The 22,453-nt window shown below is 42.9% G+C and overlaps 1 protein-coding gene across 1 annotated transcript; it reads right to left on the bottom strand.

Moving 5' to 3' along the window:
• Positions 1-4,463: 4,463 nt before the first annotated feature.
• Positions 4,464-10,788, bottom strand: LOC144827879 (uncharacterized). The gene is made up of 3 exons (XM_078686044.1): positions 10,585-10,788; positions 5,263-5,478; positions 4,464-4,777 (listed from the first exon to the last, which is right to left on the bottom strand). The coding sequence occupies exons 1-3, from the start codon at positions 10,786-10,788 to the stop codon at positions 4,493-4,495; spliced, it is 705 nt and encodes a 234-aa protein (XP_078542170.1). The 3' UTR covers positions 4,464-4,492.
• Positions 10,789-22,453: the final 11,665 nt, after the last annotated feature.

Genomic DNA, 22,453 nt, shown 5'->3' with positions numbered 1-22,453 from the left:
ACGTTGTGTGACGTAGCGTTGCATTTGACGTGCGTCAACGGGGCGTTTTCTACATTGATGTGAATGTTCGTGCGGTAAAGGTGTGTTATTCCTCCGTGTTTGTTGCTGCGTCGTCTGACTGGTAAGATGTACATTTATTAACATTGAGTACATGAATTTGAATGTATTAATACGTGTGTGTATATACGTATTATTAATAATGTTTTATTAGGATGTATGAGTGTTTTATTTGTATTGCGCCTTGTGTATTATCGAGTTTTGAGTTACAATATCCTTTAGTACTGTTCTAAAAGATATATGTTTGAAAAATGGTTTTTTTTCGAAATGTTACATAAAGCAATGTTTATTTTTGTATGTGTTATGTCTTTGAAATTGCGTCCGTTGTTATTTCTCGCTCACTTTCCTTGTGTTTTGAATTTTTCTTGATCTTTATGCGAATGTTGGCTCGTGTTTAAGTTGATTCTTCGGGATGCATTGAGTAATCTTTGCTAGTGTCTTCCTGGTATGTAGTTTCAGTAGTTCCGTTTCGCCTGAGGTGGCACTGTGATGTTTATTTTTCCTCTGACTTAGCTTTTGCTTGTGTCATTTGTACCCGTATGTGACTTGTTTCGCCGCTATTCATTTATTTTGTTTGTTGCTTGTTGTAGTTAAAAGTATTATGTATGCACTGTGTATGTTCTCTTTTTTGTGTTTTTTTTATATTTTATACATTTCAGGGAATGAGCTGCTACGATCGACAGGTAATGACAATTTTATTTGCATATTATGAAAAAGTGCCTTTGTGAGTTCTTATACTTTTGTGTATGCATTTCCTTTTATTGATGTTAATGTAATTATTGTTTTCGGTCTTGCTTTGCTCGCACGTATTTTCTGTCTGGCTCCTCTCATTAGAGTGTGTTTAGTATTTTATCAATGGCTGCTATTTAGTTTTATTCTTTGGCATGGATTGAGTTTCGTTTTGCCGTACGTGTTTTTCGGTCGCACTTGCCTTGTGTGTAGTAATTTTCTCTTGCACGGCATGCCTTATGTCCAATTCGGCAGCAATAGCACATTATTAACATTCGGCACCCCCACACTACAATTGAGCAACATGAGATCATCACTCATTGCCACTAGAGCCGTATTTAGAACTCCCCCAGTCTCATTTAGACATAGAACTGCAGTACTGTACAGCACCAAAGCATGCTTGTATAGCTGTAATTGTGTGTGCAACGTACAAAAAGTTGTTCTAAAGCGTGCACTTCAGGCTGGTGGTGTGTGTGACTGTTGAAAGCGTGGATTGATGGCTGTTTGTGTGGGTGTATGCATGGTGAAAGGATGCACTGATGACTGTTGTGTGTGTACGCCTTGTGAAAGTGTCCATTGCTAGCTATTAGTGTGTGTGCCTGTTAAAAGCGCACATGTTTGGATTGTATGTCGTTTGTCTGCTGAGTAATGCTGTAGTGGTAATGAGTGGTGCTGTGGTGGTAAGTGTTTGTGTGTGGTTGTAGTGTGATAGTGTGTTGATGGTGAGTGAGGGTGAGGTGTTGAGGGTGAGGGGATGATGGTGTGAGGGTGACGGTGTGAGGGTGAGAGTGAGTGATTGTTGGCGAGCGTGAGGCTATGAGGCTTATTGAGAATGTGAGTGGGTGTGCGAGGATGTGTGAGAGTGTGTGAGTGTGGATGTGTGTGAGGGTGGGGGTGTGTGAGCGTGTGGGCATGTGAGTGTGTGGTGCTTAGTAATGCTGTAGTTGTGATGTGTTGTTCTGTGCTAGTGATGAGTGGTGTTGTGATGGTGTTTAATAATTACCACCACAGCATAACTCAGCACCACAACAGTTGCAGTTCTCCCAACAATGGCATCACTGATGTCCACGAATGCAACATGCAGCAATACCACTTTATCTTTCTGCAGCCCCACAGTACCATTGAGCAACAACACTGCATCACTCTGCACTTCCACATCCGTATTTTGCACACCAACAGTCTCATTTAGACATAATACTGCACTACTGATGACTGTTGTGTGTGTATGCCTGGTGAAAGTGGCCATTGATAGCTGTTGTTGTGTGTGTGACTGTTAAAAGCGTACATGTTGTTATTGTATGACCTTTGTTTGCTGCAGTGGTGATGAGTGGTGCTGTGGTGGTAATTGTTTTTTTGTGTGGTTGTAGTGTGATAGTGTGTTGAGGGTGAGTGAGGGTGAGGTGTTGAGGGTGAGTGAGGGTGAGGTGTTGAGGGTGAGTGAGGGTGAGGCGTTGAGGGTGAGTGAGATTGAGGGTGAGTCAGTGTGAGGCGTTGAGGGTGGGTGAGGCTATGAGGGTGAGTGAGGCGTTGAGGGTGAGTGAGGGTGAGGTGTTGAGGGTGATTGAGGATGAGTGAGAGTGAGGGTAAGTAAGGGGTTGAGGGGGAGGTGTTGATCGTGATTGAAGTGGTGTTGTGGTGGTAAGTGTTTGTGTGTGGTTGTAGTGTGATAGTGTGTTGAGGGTGAGTGAGTATGAGGGTGAGAGGGTGAGAGTGAGTGAGAATGAGGGGGAGGTGTTGAGGGTGAGTGAGGATGAGTGAGGGTGAGGAGTTGAGGGTGAGTGAGGGTGAGGGGCTGAGGGTGAGTGAGGTGTTGAGGGTGAGGTGTTGAGTGTGATTGAGGATGAGTGAGAGTGAGGGTGAGTGATGTGTTGAGGTTGACTGAGGGTGAGGCGTTGTGGGTGAGTGAGGGTGAGGTGTTGAGGCTGAGGGTGAGGAGCTGAGGGTGAGTGTGGGTGAGGCGTTGAGGGTGAGGCGTTGAAGGTGAGAGAGAGTGAGGTGCTGAGGATGAGGGTGTGAGGGTGAGTGTGGGTGAGGCGTTGAGGGTGAGTGAGGGTGAGGTGTTGAGGGTGATTGAGGATGAGTGAGAGTGAGTGTGAGTGAGGAGTTAAGGGTGAGGTGTTTAGGGTGAGTGAAGTGTTGCTGTGGCGGAAAGTGTTTGTTTGTAGTTGTAGTGTGATAGTGTGTTGACGGTGAGTGAGGGTGAATGAGGGTGATGTTTTGAGGGTGAGTGAGTATGACAGTGAGGTGTTGAGGGTGAGGTGTTGAGGGTGATTGATGATGAGTGAGATTGAGGGTGAGTGAGGAGTTAAGGGTGAGGTGTTGAGGGTGAGTGAAGTGTTGCTGTGGTGGTATGTATTTGTTTGTTGTTGTAGTGTGATAGTGTGTTGACGGTGAGTGAGGGTGAGTGAGGATGAGTGAGGGTGAGTGGGGGTGAGGTGTTGAGTGTAATTGAGGGTGAGGTGTTGAGGGTGAGTGAGGGTGAGGGGCTGAGTGTTATTGAGGATTTGAGGCTGAGTGTGGTTGAGGTGTTGTATGTTATTGAGGATGAGTGAGAGTGAGTTTGAGTGAGAGTTTAAGGGTGAGGTGTTGAGGGTGAGTGAAGTGGTGAAGTGGTGGTAAGTGTTTGTGTGTTGTTTTAGTGTGATAGTGTGTTGAGGGTAAGTGTGGTTGAGGGTAATTGAGGCAGATGTGTTGAGGGTGAGTGAGGATGAAGTCTTGAGTGTGAGTGAGGATGACGGTGATTGAGGGTGAGGTGGTGAGGGGCTGAAGGTGAGTGAGGTTGAGGCGTTGAGGGTGAGTGAGGGAGAGGTGTTGAGAGTGAGGGTGATTGAGAGTTTGAGGGTGCGGTGTTGAGGGTGAGTGAGGGTGAGTGAGGGTGAGGTGTTGATGGTGAGTGAAGGTGGGTGAGGGTGATGGTGATGTGTTGAGGGTGAGTGAGGGTGAGGTGTTGAGGGAGAGTGAGGGTGAGGTGTTGAGGGTGAGTGAGTGTAATTGAGGGTGGGTGATGAGTTGAGGCTGAGTGAGTGTGAGTGAGGGTGTGATTGGCAAATGTGAGTGTTTTGCATGTGTGAATAGTTATTTTAATGTGAAGTGTGTTTGTGTTTTTGTATGTTGTTGTTGTAGAATGATGCTGTTGTGGTGGTGTAGAGTGATGTTGGTGTGTTGATGAGTGATGTTAGTGTGGTGCTTCCTAATGCTGTTGTTGTGATGTGTTGATGATGAGTTGTGGTTTGTTAGTGTTCAACTATTACCACCACAGCATAACTCATCCCAACAACAGTTGCAATTCTCCCAACAACCTAATTTGTGATGTCCACCAATGCAACACGCAGCAATACCACCTTATCATTCGGCCCCCCCACAGTAACATTGAGCAACAACACAGCATAACTCGGCACCAGCACAGGCGTATTTAGCACAACAACAGTCTCATTCATACATACTACTGTAGTGCGTGCAAGCTACAAAGTATGTGTATTTTGTATATGTGTTTGTAATGTCAAATGGATAGGCTGAATGTTGTATGTGGGTGTGACTATGTTGTATAAATTGAGTGTATTACTTATAATTTGCCTTTTGTATAGCAAAAAATACCATAGAAGTTGTAAAATTTGTATCCCACACTTTTTTATTTTTTTTTAAAAAAAAACAAATATTTATTGTTTAACTTTGTACAAAAATAAGATATCCTGGCAACATGCAAAATTTAGTCAGAACATATTTCATCGTCTTTTTCTTTCAGAATCTTTATGATTTGGCCATTACAAAAGACAACTTCAAAAGTTTGTGGCAAAAAATGGACAAGGGCATCTCCGATGTTGTCAACTTCCTCATCTAACATAAACCATTTAATTAAGATCTGGTTTTCGATGGGCATAGATTGATATTCGTCTGTGTTTGTCACTTTTATTGTGATAATACTATTTTGCTCTGTAGAGCTTTCAACACCATAAATTAGAATGTCCATCTTTTCCTCTGGTGGGGCTGTTACCTGTTGAGAGAAAACAAAAGCAACAATTAGTTTTTAAATTTGTATACTTTATGTTTTGTGTAAGGCCTATAGTGGGTGAAAGGAACAGAGTGGTTGAAAGTGCCACATTGGGTGAAATGGACTGAGTAGGTGAAAGGGTCCCTGTTGTTGATAGGGTTTGAGTGGGTGATAGGTCGAGAGTGGGTGATAGGTCTAGAGTGGGTGATAAGTCTAGAGTGGGTGATAAGTCTAGAGTGGGTGATAAGTCTAGAGTGGGTGATAGGCCTAGAGTGTGTGAAAGGGCCAGAGTTGTTGAAAGGTCCCGAGTGGGTGAAAGTTCCCGAGTGGGTGAAAGCTCCCGAGTGGGTGAAAGGTCCCAAGTGGGTGAAATGTAAAAGGTCCAGAGTGGGTGCAAGGGGCAGAGTGGGTGAAAGGGCAAGACTGGGTGAAAGTCCAAGAGTGGCTGAGAAGAGATAATTGCCAAAAGTTTTGTTTGTTGTGCTTACCTCCATTTTGCTATGGCGCGTTGTATTCAATATTTTTTGGCAATTGAATTCATGTACAGTGACGTGAGTCAGGGTAACATATTTCCCAAGATGTATTTTAAATAGTGACGCTTCTCTCCACAGTGTCACTTTTATATCATCAGTTGCATCTTTTATTGTAATCGATTTGAGTGGGGTATCTTGCCCATTGATAAACACAGTCTTTGCATCCTCTTCCTACACAAAAAGAAAGCATTCTATTAAATAGTGACTGTAAAAACACATATTACTAGTGCCTTGTATGAAAGGCAATATAATGTATCACATTTAACGACCCAAATGAACATCCTTTCTAAAAGATTGAATTGTTTATTTGAAAAAATGGCTTTGTAGAGAGTACTTGTGTTTGTAGTATACACCAAAGCACTGCCATCTTATAGTTTTCAAAAGTCATACTTGCTACTATGTGTGAAGAGTGTATAAATCTAATTTTTTTGAGTTAGTTATTGAAGTTACTAAAGGTGTAATGTGTGTGTAAGTCAACTATGCATTTTTTAAGTAGACATGATGACATGAGTGAGGGTGAGGGTGAGTTATTGAGTGTGAGGTGTTGATAGTGAGTGAGGGTGAGGAGTTGATGGTGAGTGAGGGTGAGTGAGGATGAGGTGTTACGTGAGTGTGAGGGTGAATGTAAGTGAGGGTGAGTGAGGGTGAGTGAGGGTGAGAGGGTGAGGGTGAGAGATTGAAGGTGAGTGAGGGTGAGAAGTTGAGGGTGAGTAAGGATGAGGGTGAGTGTGAGTGAGGCTGAGTGAGTGTCATTTAGGGGGAGGAGTTGAGGGTGAGACATTGAGGGTGATTGATGTTGAGAAGTTGAGGGTGAGTAAGGATGAGGGGGAGTGTGGGTGAGTGAGGGTGAGTGATTGAGTGAGGGTGAGGTGTTGAGGGTGAGTGAGGGTGAGGCTGAGGGTGAGGCTGAGGTGTTGAGTGAGAGTGAGGTTGACTGAGGAGTTGAGGGAGAAGGGTAAAGTTTTTGAGGGGGAGGTGTTGATGGCTAGTGAGGGTGAGTTAGGGTGAGGAGTTTAGTGTGATTGAGGGTGAGTGAGATTGAGGGTGAGTGAGGCGTTGAGGCTGAAGTGTTGAGGGTGAGGTGTTGAGGGTGAGTCAGGGTGACGTTATGAGGATGAGTGAGGGTGACTAAGGGTGAGGCATTGAGGTAAACACAGTGTTTGCGTTCTCTTCCTAAAGAAAAAGTAAGCATTGTATAAAATAGTGACTGTAAAAACACATATTATTAGTGCGTTGTATGAATGGCCATATAATGTATTATATTTAGCGACCCAAATGAACATCCTTCCTAAATGATAGCAATATTTATTGCAAAAAATGGCTTTGTAGAGAGTACTTGTATTTGTAGTATACAGCAAAGCGCTGGCATATTATAGTTTTCAAAACGCGTACTTTCTACATAGAGTGAAAGAGTGTATTTGTAGGGTGAATTAGGACTCAGGATTTCAATCTAGGAGTTAGAGTGTGGATTAGGATAGTTTATTTCTATTCTTCTTTTTGTTGTTGTATGTGTGTGTGTGTGTGTGTGTGTGAGGGTGAGTGAGGGTGTGTGAAGCTGAGGGTGTGTGACGGTGTGTGAGGGAAGCTTGCACTGCTGCTGTCGGTGGTGTACCTGTTCCATGTGTAAGGGAAGCTTGCACTGCTGCCGCCTGTGCTGTACCTGATCTATGTGTGAGGGAAGCTTGCACTGCTGCTGCCTGTGGTGTACCTGATCTGTGTGTGAGGGAAGCTTGCACTGCTGCTGTCGGTGCTGTACCTGTTCCATGTGTAAGGGAAGATTGCACTGCTGTTGGCTGTGCTGTACCTGCTCCGTGTGTGAGGGAAGCTTGCACTGCTGCCGCCTGTGCTGTACCTGATCTATGTGTGAGGGAAGCTTGCACTGCTGCTGTCGGTGCTGTACCTGTTCCATGTGTAAGGGAAGCTTGCACTGCTGTTGGCTGTGCTGTACCTGCTCCGTGTTTGAGTGAAGCTTGCATTGCCGTTGCCTGTGCTGTACCTGCTCCGTGTGTGATGGAAGCTTGCACTGCTGCTGCCTGTGCTGTACCTGATGTATGTGTGAGGGAAGCTTGCACTGCTGCTGTCGGTGCTGTACCTGTTCCATGTGTAAGGGAAGCTTGCACTGCTGTTGCCTGTGCTGTACCTGCTCCGTGTTTGAGTGAAGCTTGCATTGCCGTTGCCTGTGCTATACCTGCTCCGTGTGTGATGGAAGCTTGCACTGCTGCTGTCGGTGCTGTACCTGTTGCATGTGTAAGGGAAGCTTGCACTGCTGCCGCCTGTGCTGTACCTGATCTATGTGTGAGGGAAGCTTGCACTGCTGCTGCCTGTGCTGTACCTGCTCTGTGTGTGAGGGAAGCTTGCACTGCTGCCGCCTGTGCTGTACCTGATCTATGTGTGAGGGAAGATTGCACTGCTGCTGTCGGTGCTGTACCTGTTCCATGTGTAAGGGAAGCTTGCACTGCTGTTGCCTGTGCTGTACCTGCTCCGTGTTTGAGTGAAGCTTGCATTGCCGTTGCCTGTGCTGTACCAGCTCCGTGTGTGATGGAAGATTGTGAGATCTGGCATAACGGAAGGATTGGTAGTGCGTGCACCGCTGCTTGGGGTATCTGCGAGATTTGTGTAAGTAAATGGAGAGGGGGGTGAGAGTTGGAAGAGAGAGTGAAACAGGCAGAAACGTGGAGAGTTAGAAGAAAGAGCGAAGGAATCTAAGCTGCGAGATGTGGCATAACGGAAGGATTGGTAGTGCGTGCACCGCTGCTTGGGGTATCTGCGAGATTTGTGTAAGTAAATGGAGAGGGGGGTGAGAGTTGGAAGAGAGAGTGAAACAGGCAGAAACGTGGAGAGTTAGAAGAAAGAGCGAAGGAATCTAAGCTGCGAGATGTGGCATAACAGAAGGATTGGTAGTGCGTGCACCGCTGCTTGGGGTATCTGCGAGATTTGTGTAAGTAAATGGAGAGGGGGGTGAGAGTTAAAAGAGAGAGTGAAACAGGCAGAAACGTGTAGAGTTAGAAGAAAGAGCGAAGGAATCTAAGCTGCGAGATGTGGCATAACAGAAGGATTGGTAGTGCGTGCACCGCTGCTTGTGGTATCTGCGAGCTTTGTGTAAGTAAATTGAGCGGGGGGTGAGAGTTGGAAGAGAGAGTGAAACAGGCAGAAACGTGGAGAGTTAGAAGAAAGAGCGAAGGAATCTAAGCTGCGAGATGTGGCATAACAGAAGGATTGGTAGTGCGTGCACCGCTGCTTGGGGTATCTGCGAGATTTGTGTAAGTAAATGGAGAGGGGGTTGAGAGTTGAAAGAGAGAGTGAAACAGTCAGAAACGTGGAGAGTTAGAAGAAAGAGCGAAGGAATCTAAGCTGCGAGATGTGGCATAACAGAAGGATTGGTAGTGCGTGCACCGCTGCTTGGGGTATCTGCGAGATTTGTGTAAGTAAATGGAGAGGGGGGTGAGAGTTGGAAGAGAGAGTGAAACAGGCAGAAACGTGGAGAGTTAGAAGAAAGAGCGAAGGAATCTAAGCTGCGAGATGTGGCATAACAGAAGGATTGGTAGTGCGTGCACCGCTGCTTGGGTGTACTGTGTGTGTAAGGCAACTATGCATTTTTTTAGTACATATGATGACATGAGTGAGGGTGAGGGTGAGTGATTGAGGGTGAGGTGTTGAGGGTGAGTGAGGGTTAGGGTGAGTGAGGGTGGGGTTGAGGGTGAGTGAGGATGAGTGAGGATGAGGTGTTACGTGAGGGTGAGTGTGAGTGAGGCTGAGTTAGGGTGAGGTGTTTAGGGTGAGTGAGAGTGAGGGAGTGTTGAGGGTGAGAGATTGAGGGTGAAAAGTTGAGGGTGAGTAAGGATGAGTGTGAGTGTGGGTGAGTGAGGGTGATTGAGTGAGGGTGAGGTGTTGAGAGTGAGGCTGAGGTGTTGAGGTGTTGAGTGAGAGTGAGGGTGACTGAGGAGTTGAGGGAGAAGTGTTGACTTTTTGAGGGGGAGGTGTTGAGGGCTAGTGAGGGTGAGTGAGGGTGAGTGAGTGGGAGGTGTTGAGGGTGATTGAGGGTGAGTGAGATTGAGGGTGAGTGAGGCATTAAGGGGGAATTGTTGAGGGTGAGGTGTTGAGGGTGAGTGAGGGTGAGGTGTTGAGGGTGAGTGAGGGTGAGAAGTTGAGGGTGAGTAATGATGAGGGTGAGTGAGGGTGAGTGATTGATGTTGAGGGTGAGGCTGAGGTGTTGAGGTGTTGAGTGAGAGTGAGGGTGAGTGAGTAGTTGAGGGAGAAGTGTAGAGTTTTTGAGTGTGAGGTGTTGAGGGCTAGTGAGGGTGATTGAGGGTGAGTGAGGAGGAGGTGTTGAGGGTGATTGAGGGTGAGTGAGATTGAGGGTGAGTGAGGCATTAAGGGTGAATTGTTGAGGATGAGGTGTTGAGGGAGAGTGAGGGTGGGGTGTTGAGGGTGAGTGAGGGTGACTGAGGGTGAGGCATTGATGTAAAGACAGTCTTTGCGTTCTTTTGGTAAACCCAAAAAGAGCAATTCTATAAAATAGTGACAGTAAAAACACATAGTAGTAGTGCGTTGTATGAATGGCAATATAATGTATTAGATTTCACGACCCAAATGAACATCCTTTCTACCATATTGCATAAATTTTTGTAAAAAATGGCTTTGTGGAGAGTACTTGAATTTGTAGTATACCCCAAAGCACTGGCCTATTATATTTCCCAAAACTCTTACTTTCTACATAGTGTGAAAGAGTGTATAATGCAACCTTTTTTGAGCTTGTTAGTGAAGTTACTAAGGGCCCGATGTAGGTAAATCCCATTTACCTATTTTGAAATACCGAATACTACCGATTCGGTATTTAAAAATCGGTAAATGGTATGTAGGTCCCAACATCTGTATTCGTACCGAATCCTTAACAATTCTTTAAATACCGAATCGGTAAATACCGAATAGGTAATGCCCATTCATTCCTATGGGCTTTGAAGCCCATAGGAATGATTAGGCATTATCGATTTGGTATTTACCGAATCGGTAATTAAAGAATTCAGAAGGGTGCAGGGGGTGTCACTTTGACACCCTCTGGCACCCCCAAAAAAGGCACAGGTGCCATGTGGCAAGCATACCTGCCCTAAGGGCAGGTCTGCCTGTCACATGACATAGGTGTGCTATTTAGACTTGCAATTTAAAAAAGTAAAAAATACATAAGATATGTCATTTACAATACTAATAAGTCCAACTTTTCAAATGCGAGACAATATTTTTTTTTAGTTGACATGATGACATGTTTGTGTTCATACTTACGGCAATTATTGTCCCTGAAACGGTCATCAGGCTTTTTAGACTTGCCCGTTTGATTTCCTTGATGGGAGAAGCCGATGGTGCAGGCGGATGCAAAATGTTGTTTGCTTGTTGGATCAGGCCATCCTCGATTGCCATTGCGGGAAATTTGGTTACTTTAGTTTGTTTTGAAGCAGCTTCGAACTCCAGTAAGGAGATCTTTACCATCGTTCGAGAATTCATCTCTCCTCGGACTACTGCTTCGGAAGAGGGGCCCGTAGAATCTTGGGCGGCGGATCTTGCGTGTTTTTTTACAGGCAAGATCAAACTCATCCAAGACTCCTTTCTATCGAGTGAACCGGTTACATTGCCGATGCCCGAGGCGGGCTCGCCTCCCCCAGTTGCGCAGGGCGCTTTATTGGCTGAATTTCCATCTCTGCCAGCCTCAGCTTCTCTAGCGCTTATGGGCAATTTAAAATCTGGGTCTCCGCTTGACCCCTGCCCTGCCAAGCTCCTGGGTAAACTGGCGGAGGTGGTTAATCCGCTGGCGCATCCTCTTCTCAACCTCTCGCTGAGTTTGGGAGAGGTGCCGCCAGTATGGAAGCAGGCAATGGTTATCCCGTTGCTTAAAAAGCCGGGACTTGACCCGAAAGCCCCAGCCAATTACAGGCCAATTTCGTTGCTGCCGGCCCTTGTAAAAATTCTGGAGAAGCACGTTCAGTCGGTGCTCTCCAATTTCCTGGAGTCCCATGAGATCTTACATGACTCCCAGTCGGGCTTCCGTTCATATCGCAGCACCGAGACCGCGCTCCTTGAGGTTTCTGAAACCATTAAAGGGGTGTTGGATACCGGGGGCAAAGTCATGTTGGTGTTGTTGGACTTGTCGGCGGCTTTCGACACCGTCCCCCATGAGGGCCTGCTCGCAAGACTCTTTGAGATTGGTCTGCGGGGGACGGTGTTCAAATGGTTTTCTTCTTTCTTGGCCGGCCGCCGGCAAACGATCTGGACATCATCTGACACCGCCGTAATGCCGCCTCTGGGAGTCGGGGTCCCTCAGGGCTCTATATTGAGCCCGACCCTTTTTAACATCTTTATGTCCCCTTTGGCGGCGGTGGCGGAGTCATTTGGTGCCCGGATCGTGTCGTATGCCGACGACACCCAGCTCCTCTTCTCTTGCGAGAGAGGGGCTGACTTTGACGGGGAGAGTATCCAGAATTGCCTTGGGGCTGTGTTCGCATGGTTCCAACTGAACAGCCTCAAGTGCAATTCCGATAAATCGGAGGTACTCTTCTTCGGGTGCGATACGGAGCCGAGCTGGCAGGCCTGGTGGCCTATCGACATGTTCCCTCCGTCCGGCTCTTCTCCCATGGCTAAAAACTTGGGGGTTAAGATGGACAAGGGGCTGACGATGAAAGCCCAGATCTTGGGGGTAACCGGCACTTGCTTTGGCCTGTTAAAAATGCTGCGGAGGTTTTTGCCTCTCTTGTCCGAGGAGCACAGGAGGCTGACGGTGCAGGCTCTGATTGGCTCCAGGTTGGATTATGCCAACATTCTTTACCTGGGCCTGCCAGAGTATCTGCTACAAAGGCTTCAAGTTGTACAGAACGCGGCGGCCAGGGCCATCTTTGGCCTAAGTAGACGTGCTAGCGCCTCTGGGTTGTTGGTGACGTTACACTGGCTACCCATCCGCAAACGGATTGCCTTTAAGGCTCTGACCTTGGCCTACAAAGCGCTCCACGCTGTGGGAGCTAAACATCTCCAAAAGAGACTGACCTTTTACCATCCGACTCGCTCGCTGAGGTCAGAATCTCTACTTTTGGCGGCTGTCCCGCGTGTGAAGAAGGCTCGCCTTGGGGGCCGCTCTTTCAGTCTGTTGGCCCCACAGATGTGGAATGCACTACCGCTCCCTTTGCGGGGGGCGTCTACTCTCCTTGATTTTAGAAGAGGTCTCAAAACCTGGCTGTTTTCCCAATAGGTCTGCCAGCAGTTTCGTTTTTTTCTTGTTTATCTTTTAACCTCTTTTAGCTGTGTTGTGTTATTCTGAAATCTGTTGCCCTTTCCTAAAAGCGCCGGGACACTCTTTTTGAGTAACCGTTGCGCTATACAAAAGAATAAATAACATAACATAACATAACATTTTGTAATTAAAATTGTTTTGTTTTTGATAATAAAGTTTCGTATCAGTAGTCCACAGTTATTTTTCGTTTGCTCATATAAATTTTCTTGGTAACAAGTACATTTTATTGTTCCAGTTTTATCTGCTAAAGCCAAATGGAATAAAATTTTCTGCTCTTGTTTAGCATTTTTGTACGTAGTTTTCCCTGAGCAGTTGATGACATTAACTCTTATTGGTTTCTGGTATGGTTTGTTGTCATCGGTATTAATGTTCATAATTTCTTCAATAGACATCATCTGAAATAGAAAATGTGACATAACATGTTAAATACAAACCCATATTGCTTTATGATCACTGTAATAGCATTCTAAAGTACCATAGTTGTGTAGTTGGACATTTTTATATATATGATCTAAAATGGATTGGTAGTTAGTTGTGTAACTGTTAATGAGTTGTTGACATTGTAATTGCGTTTCAAAGAATCCAAGTAATTGCTTGCTGTTTGCATTTTGTTGAGATACATCCACATTGAAATCCCCTATAATAATGAATTTGTGTGTGGGGTAAAAATCCGTAATATTTGTGATGAAATCAAAAAGATAAGTTATACTTTTTAGGGGTGGTTTGTATAAAATAATAATAAGGTAATCTGTGTTATCAATCTGTAGAGTAAAATGTAAAATGTCAATCCCTTCAAGTGTCTCATAAATAGGCAATATAAATAAATCTTTTTTGTAGTACATAATCATTCCATGGTTTGTGTTGTATGTATGAAATTTATCAAATATAATGTGATGATATTGTTCTATCGTGAAATCATTAGCTGTAGCATTTCTTGTAGTGTTGATCTCAGTTAAGCAAATAATGTCTGCTTGTAATATATTCCTATCCGCTACCATAGATGAAAAAATTTTCTGTAGTGATCTTATATTGTGTGCAATGATATTGAAATGTGCACTGTATGTATGTAACTGTGGGATATGTATTTCAAGTGGCATTTCTGTCCTTAATCTGTGCATTTCCTCATTAACTTGTGGATGTACTACAATTTTACGTTCATCAAAATTGTGTACATATACATTTTGTATTGATTTTGCCCTGCTAATAGCAACATAATGCAAATGATGAATCTTGCTGTTATTAAAGTGTATATAAAGTGGTTCGAGAGTTGCACCTTGTGTGCGATGTATAGTGCGTGCTGATGCTTGGCGTAAAGGAAATTGCTTCCGTATAATGGTAATAAATTTTTTAGTGTATTGGAAATGTCTAGCTATAGCATGTATTGGTGTCCATGTATTTTGTATTTGTGAATGAAATAAGTGTTTATATTGTTGTCTGGTTGTTTGTCCTATAGTGGGATTGTCAAATAACAACCAAACGATAATAGGTGTATTGTTAATCAATTCAACTAATTGTACAACACCAGTTGCGCCATTTGTTAAACCATCATTGACATCCACATTGCAACTTAAATCATAACGAAGTTGTAAGGCAATGTGTAATGTATGTGAAAGGCCCATTGTTTTCTGTGGATCTTTGGGCAGTTGCTTAAGAATCGTTTTTTTCACATTTTCAGACAAATCTGAACTGACGGTATCGCTTGCTACTGTTATGTAGACTGGATAATCTTTGCAATGTTGTTCTAAAACCTTTTGGTTAATTTCATTAACTTCTAGATTAGTTGACATGATATATGGAATTGTTTCTAATAAAGTCTCATCAGGTTGTATTTCCCTTTGCTTAATTTGTGAAATATCTTCTTCAGTATGCTTGCCTTCTCTCAATCGGTTTAGTAATTCAGCAAATTGTAGATCTTCTTTTTGGCGCATAATTTTTGTTAATTCAAAAATTTTAAAATGTTCTTTCCATAAGTTAGCACTTAAAGGACCATACATTTGTGTAGAATCCTGAAAAATGTATCTGTCAAATACAGGTTTTAATTGGTAAAAGTCACCAATGGCTAAAATAGAAATTCCTCCAAATGGTTCATTAGATGATTTAATTTCTTGAAGCCTGTTATGTATAAAATTCAACATATTGTGTCCTACCATTGAAATTTCATCAATAATAACAACTCTAACATGCATCATTTCCATTTGTAGAGCAGTTCTATGTTCATGACTCAGTTGTTTATAAGTCAAACTTTGCGACACAGGTATTTTGAAAGTGCTATGCAGTGTTTTGCCATTAATATTATGGGCAGCCTTTCCTGTTGGAGCAGTAAGTAAGATATAAACATTATCTGGATTTTCACCGGCCTTAGTGTTATAATAGCGTAGTAAAGTTTGATATAGTGCAGATATTACAAAACTTTTCCCAACACCAGCCCCTCCAGTGCAAAAAGTATAGCATGGAGTGCTTGTAGTTTTAAACCAATGCAAGTGATGGTAAACAAATTTAAGTTGTTCTTCCGTTAAGTTTTGCATAAGTTGTTGGTATTTTTCATTGTGTAAAATAACGTTAGTTGAGCTTTGTTCTTCAGTTGTAGTTCTAATTCCTAAATCTAGAGCCAAATCATATCTATTATTATGTTCTGGATTTTGGTCTTCTGTCTGTATATTAACAGTTGGTGATAGAGGAGGTGAAATTACATTTTCATGACACTGTTCATGAATAATGTTTGTAACTTCGCCATGCTGTTTGTTATAGATTTTTAGTTGTGTGTCAACAAATGATTTAACTTCCAGATACCTCTCATAGTAAGTTTCCTTGTTGATTAGTATTTTTTCTTCTTCCCTCCATGGATAGTGCAACATTAATATTTCTCTATAATACTCTTCTGGTTCATTATTTTTGCTAAATCTGCAAAAGCGTATTATTTTCCCTTGTCTGCGCTTATTTAAAGCATAATCAAAATTCTGTTTCTTTTGTTGTTTATTTCCGTGACTACATTCTATTTCTAATTCTTCCTCATCTGAGCTGTAAAAGTTTTGTTCTGCAAGTAAATCTTCGCAATCATTTATTTCTTTCCCATGTGTTTTTTTCTTCACATAGTTGAAATTAGCCGCATAGTCTGCTAACGTGCACATCTCTAATGATTGTGGCCGTTTGCAGTACTTAATAATAATATTTTCACATTGAATGTCAGTTGAATTTTCGGGCAAGTTATTAATAGTTTCGATATCACGCATTAAATAAGTTCTTTTCTCTGGACGGCTAGTATTAATAAATACAAATGATCGTGAGCTTTTCCGTAATGGTATTTGAAGAATTAGATATGCTGCTTCTTGAGCACTAATTTCTGTGCAGTTGAGGAATTTGTTTCCTATGTGTTTAAGTTGATCTTTGATATTACTATTGCTTGTTACCTCTTTAGCAGCTTGCGCTAGAAGTTTGCTAATTCCTCTTTGCGATTTACTGATATATGAGATAATATAGACTGCACAAGCATAAGGGTCTAGTATAAACTGCAAGTCTATGTTTGCTCGCCAAGCTTCTAAAAGAGTACTATTGTAGTTATTGATGAAGCATTCGCCTGGTGTTCTTTTTAAAAAAATAGTTGTTTTTTTGTAAGCTAGTTTGTATAGAAGTAATATATTCTTTATCATCCATTTTAATGAAGTCTAAAAATTCCTCAAAAGAAAGTGTATTAAAAGTAGTATTATTCAAAGCTTCATGTATTATTTTCATATTATCTTGCCATTGCTTATTTGTCTCCTCAAGTGTTAATGGCTCTAATATGAGCGTTCTTGACATTGGATATTTGGGATATTGATATTTGCATGTCCGTTGCTGTTTACGTCTGCAATTTTTGGTGTGACCATGCCTTTGTAGATTTATTAACGGTTGTAAAACAGGGTTCTCAGACTTATGACAAGTGATATATTTGTCAATAAAGCTATTGACTTCTTCGACTGGTGAAACACCATACAATGGTGCTTTGTTTACCCAGAGTAATGCATGTATATGTGGAGAACCTCTTTGTTGGAATTCGACTCTGTAAAAGTAGTCTACTATTTCCCCAATTGGATTAGTGCCATTCAGCAAAACACAATTAAAGAATTTCCTAACTTGATAGTCAAACTGTCTTGCACATGTTATTGGATCTTCTTGTATTAATTTACTTTTAGTTTCCCAAGACATGTTTAAGAATTCTTCCTCTGTACATTCCTTTAAGTTTCTAACTCTCAATAGTATATTTATTAAATGGTGCCATTTTGTTTCAGCAGCAGATAAAGTCAAAAAGAAAGTGGGTATGCCAAGTTGCCTTATCATTGCAAAAATATCTTTTTTGCAACCTTCCCAATATGGAGGTGAACTGCGTATAGTTTTTAATACTTTGTACCCCTCATTAAACTGAAAAACATTGGCAATATTACATTTAATGTCTTTAGCAGTTATTTTATTTCCATCTGTAAAATGTTTTCTGATGGAAATGTTGATTTTACCATGGATCTGCTTAATATGTAATTTCTTCAGTTTAAAAAACATATTACTAATAGATTTAGCGACTCTTCTATCATAACTCCTTAACTCTGCTTGGCAAATAGTACTATAATGTACCGGTATGTGTCTTTCCTTATTGTTAGGCCTTCGTTCACCACAAAAAATAGTAGGGAAAGCCAAAAACTCTGAATCTTTATCCTCATATAAACCTCTTGGCGTGTTATGTTCAGCTGGAGCGAAACTTAACACATTCAGCGAATTACTAGTAATAGTTTCATTTGTTAACATAGTATCCAAATTGCCAGCTTCTATGTTGTCAGAACTATCAGATGAATTGTTTGTCTCAGAAGTCTCATTGTGAGATTCTATTTCTGGAGGTATATACTCCCAGTCAGGGTTAATCGTAACACCATATTCATTAAACATTGTACTATTTTTAGCTAGCCAAGTAGCTGCCTTTTTTACTGTATTTGGTCTAATATTCTCATAATGTGTATATGATTTATAGATTAATTTCCTTTTTAATTTCACTGGGATTGTCATGGCGTCATTAATTTGCCTTGGTAAAATTGTAACAGTTGTCATAACATCTGCAGGTACATTAACTACTGCACCTGATAATGATTTTTGAAAACCGCGTGGCAGACTCCGAATTTGTAAGAATGGTATCCTAGGTGAAACTAATCTTTCTTCTAAATCATATAATTCTAATTCAACTGGTACATTTGGGAAGCCCATGCCATTTACAATAGAACATGGTGGTATTTTGTTTTTGCGAATGTAATAATAGCAAGTCTTACAAATAAAATTGGTTTTCTTGTTACTAATGTTACACTTGTTGAAAATTTCAGATTGGCTAACACTGCGTATATTTAGCAACGTTTGTTTATGCCACAGTTGATTGCAAAGAGTACAAATGTACTCTGGCCCATGCAATATTTCCCGGTGGAATTTGCGAATGATTGTATGGATTTGTTTACCTCGTTTCTGTCTTTGGCCCTGCGTGAAGATGGGGATGTTATTATCAGTAGCACTTAGTTGACTGTTGGTAATGTCTTCTTCAGCTGTATTAACTTTTTTTCTTTGTACAACTTTAGTTGGACATGTACTTGAATCCCTTTTTCTTTTCCGAGACTGTTTATTTGTTCCCTGTATAGCTTTACTATTACCTGGTAATTGTGCTAAATGATTACTATTGCTATTCCCTCCCTTACTTTTATTCAGTAAATCATCAGAAGACATTGATGTTGATGTTATCGTCTGATTAGGAGTACATTCAGTAGTATGTACCCAAATTTTTCTTTCTTGCGGTAGGTGACTATTTTTTTTATGCACAGTAAGTGCTTTTGTAAAGGATTTCCTTTGAATGACTTTTATATCTATTGGTGTTAATTCAAATTGGACACATTGCTCAGCCTGATGTGTAAAGTTATATGCTAGTTTCATAACATATTGAATTAGGCCTTCAAACGAATTAAATGCAATTGTAACACATGTTCCGTTTGAATGAGGCATGCCTTCATGGTCCCTACTATGTGAATCAAATACAAAGTATGATTGCATATGTTTGAAAATAGCTATTACATAAACATTCATACAAAGTAGAACACCACAGTGCTTATTAATAGTAACATTTAATGCTGTGCTAATATCTGGGTAGGCTTTATCAAAACGTTTAAGGACATCACCGTAGTAAGCATTCCGTAGCAAAAGTGAATATATCTCTTGATTGTGGTCTATATACCTTGGCAGGTCATCTGGATGCATAAGTGTTTCGTTGTTAATAGAATGCATTTGGAGATATAAAGCGTCCCCACGGTCCATTATATAATGCAGATCATTAGAGTTCCAAGTTGTTACTGGCTTGCATAAATTGTGCAAGACAGCAAAAGCACTATTTGGTAAGCATTGCTTACCTTGTGATTTGCTATTAAATTTGCTATTCCCTTGATGGTAACTTGCTTTCAAGCATCTCTGCATCTTATAAGTTATACTGAAATGTTGTTATCAACAAATGTAAATTAAGAAGGTTTGTGAACTAACAAATATTTTTGGGGACTGTAAGGTCTGAACTTTTAACAAATTTTAAACTAAGTGGCAAAGTAGTATTTACCTTAACTTCTGTTTCTTTTGTTGTTGTTTTAATAATCTGAAAGGAGAAAAAAAATACATAATGTTTAGAAGAGATTTTTTCGAATTTTTCCCATAAAGGGCACATTAGCATGTAAATAGTCTTTTAAAGACCTGTTAAGAGCTCTAGTGCTGCTGTGAGTGTATGCGCCACGGGTGGCACACAGGCAGGGTGAGATGATAGAGGGAGAGAGAGGGAGTGGGAGGAAAAGGGGGACAGAGAGAGAGTGAGTGAGTGCGTGAAAAGTTAATACTGAGAGACGTAAAAAAATGTGTGTGTGTGTTATCTTGTAACTTGGACTGGTTAATGTGTTGCATTGAATCTGAGAATGAATGCGGTGTGCGTGTAATATTGAAAGTGTACCCAGTTAGTGTGCAAGTAATGTACAAAGACAGAAAGGGAGTGAAGGGGAGGGAAATGCCGAGGGAGTAAAAGGGAGGGAGAGTGAGGGAGAGGGAGGGAAAGTGAGGGAAAGGAAGGAAAATGGAGTGAGAGGAAGGGAAAGGGAGTGAGAGGGAGAGTGATAGGAAGGGAGACGGGGATGGAGGGAGGGAGAGAGAGGGGGAGGGAGACAGAGGGATTAACAAAGTAAGAGTGATAAAGAGGAAGGCGAGAGGGAGGGGGAGCTAGAGAGGGAGAGAGAGGGTGAGTGTGGGTGAGGGGTTGAGGGTGAGTAAGGGTGAAATGTTGATGGTGTGAGGGTGAGGTGTTGAGTGTTAGTGAGGTGAGGTGTTGAGGGTGAGGGTGAGTGAGGGGGAGGGGATGAGGGTGAGTGAGGGTGAGTGGTATTGAGGGTGAGTGAGGGTGAGGGTGAGTGAGGGTGACGGTTTGAGGGTGAGTGATGGTGAGGGTGAGTGAGGATGATGTGTTGAGGGTGAGTGATCATGAGGGTGAGTGAGCATGAGGTTGAGTGAGGGTGAGTGTGAGTGAGGGTGAGGGGTTGAGGGTGAGTGAAGGTAGGTTAGGCTTAGAGATTGAGGGTGAGTGAGGGTGAGAAGTTGAGGGTGAGTAAGGATGAGGGTGAGTGTGGGTGAGTGAGAATGAGGTGTTGAGGGTGAGTGAGGTGTTGAGGGTGAGTGAGGGTGAGGGTGAGGCTGAGGCTGAGGTGTTGAAGTGTTGAGTGAGAGTGAGGGTGAGTGAGGAGTTGAGGGAGAAGTGTTGAGGGTGTGTGTGTGAGGTGTTGAGGTCTAGTGCGGGTGGGGGAAGTGTTGAGGATGAGTGAGGGTGAGTGAAATTGAGGGTGAGTGAAATTGAAGGTGAGTGAGATGTTGAGGGTGAGTGAGAGTGAGGTGTTGAGTGAGAGGTTGAGTGAGTGTGAGTGAGGATGAGGGGTTGAGTGAGGGTGACTGAGTGTGACTGAGGGTGAGTGTGGGTAAGTGAGGGTGAGTGAGGATGAGCGTGAGGGTGGGTGAGGGTGAGTAAGGGTGAGTGAGGCTGAGGGTGAGGGAGGGTGAGGGAGGGCGAGGCGTTGAGGGTGAGTGAGGGTGAGGTGTTGAGGGTGACTGAAGGTGAGTGAGAATGAGGGTGAGTGCGGGTGAGGGTGAGGCGTTGAGGGTGAGTGAGGGTGAGGGTGAGGAAGGGAGAGGCGTTGAGGGTGAGTGAGGGAGAGCTGTTAAGGGTGACTGAGGGTGATGCGTTGAGGGTAAGTGAGGGTGAGGGTGAGGTGGTGAGTGTGAGTGAGGGTGAGGGTGAGTGAGGGTGAGGCGTTGCGGGTAAGTGAGGGTGAGTGTGTGTGTGAGGCTTCAAAAAATAGCGACCCCCTTAAAGTAGTGTCGTTATTTGTATTAGGAAAATATTTGAGAATTGCTGAGGATGTGGGACTTGAATGTGTCTGTGGGTAGTTTTAAAAGCTGGAATTGTTGTTGGGGATGGAGAGGGAGTGAGTGTGTGCGTGAAGAGTTAATAGTGCGAGACGTACCGAAAAATGTGTGTGTGTGTCATCGTGTAACTTAGATTACTTACTATATTGCATTGAATATGAAAATGAATGCGGTGTGCGTGTAATATTGAAAGTGTACCCAGTTAGTGTGCAAGTAATGTAGAAAGATAGAGAGGGAATAAAGGGGAGACAAATGGAGAGTTATATACAAAGACAGAGAGGAAGGGAAAGTTAGGGAAAGGAAGGGAAATGGAGGGAGAGGAAGAGAAAGGGAGTGAGATGCAGGGTGATAGGGAGGGAGACGGAGAGGGAGGGAGAGAGGAGGAAAAAGAGGGGGAGTGAGACAGAGGGAGGAACACAGTTAGAGTGAGACAGAGGAAGACAGGAGAGAGGGAGGGGGAGCTATAGAGAGGGAGAGAGAGCTATAGAGATGTAGGGAGACCGCGAGAGAAAGAGAGCGAGAAAATTATGTGTATGCCGGGAGGGCTCAGTGCACGAAGCCTTCGGCTGCAGGGTCCTGTGATTAACCTCATGGTCAGTTTTATGTTGTTGCTGTCGCCCCGACCCTTAACCACTAACCCTGCCCCCACCGACGCGGTCCTTGGACACAAAGTAAACAGTAAATTATTCACCTGCGAGAAAGATTGTGAGTAGCCATGTAATAGAGGGTGTGGGCGAAAGTCCCCTTGATCGTGGATTGTGTGTATGAAAAGTTTGTTGTGGTGTGGCGAAGTGTTGCGAACGGATTATGACTGTACTATTCCCCCTAATGTTCCAATGTGCCTGTGAATAGTGTATTAAGTGTAAGGTCAAGTTTTTTTTTGGGTAGGCAGCTAATCCTGGCTAATGTGTTATTGGATGTGTGCTTGTGAAAATGTAATACTAGTAGTTGTACGAGCGGCTGTTTCCGTGTGTCAGCTTATAACTTGGATTACTAACTGTGCAAGTAAAGCTGCGAATGAATGCATTCTGCGTAAATGTTGTAAAGTGTTGCCTGTTTACGTGCAAATTAATGTGCAATTAGAAGTTCTGACTGAAAGTTTGGTGCTGTAGTGGCGAAGTGCTATGATGTTACATTGCGTAGGAGTTGCACGTGCTGTATAAGGGTGGCAGTCAGTGTTTTGCCTAATGTGACAGGCTGTGTGTGATTAGTGTAAGATGCAGTGTTTTGCCTAATGTGACAGGGTGTGTGTGATTAGTGTGCTATAGAGAGGGAGGGAGACGAAGAGAGAAAGAGAGCGAGAAAATTATGTGTATGCCGGGAGGGCTCAGTGGACGCTCAGGGTCCTGTGATTAACCTCATGGCCAGTTTTATGTTGTTGCTGTAGCCCCGACCCTTAACCACTGACCCTGCCCCCACCGATGCGGTCCTTGGACACAA

The sequence above is a fragment of the Lissotriton helveticus genome, chromosome 4_1 (assembly GCF_964261635.1).
Source record: "Lissotriton helveticus chromosome 4_1, aLisHel1.1, whole genome shotgun sequence".
Lineage (NCBI taxonomy): Eukaryota > Metazoa > Chordata > Amphibia > Caudata > Salamandridae > Lissotriton > Lissotriton helveticus.
This window is presented reverse-complemented; position numbering and strand designations above follow the sequence as displayed.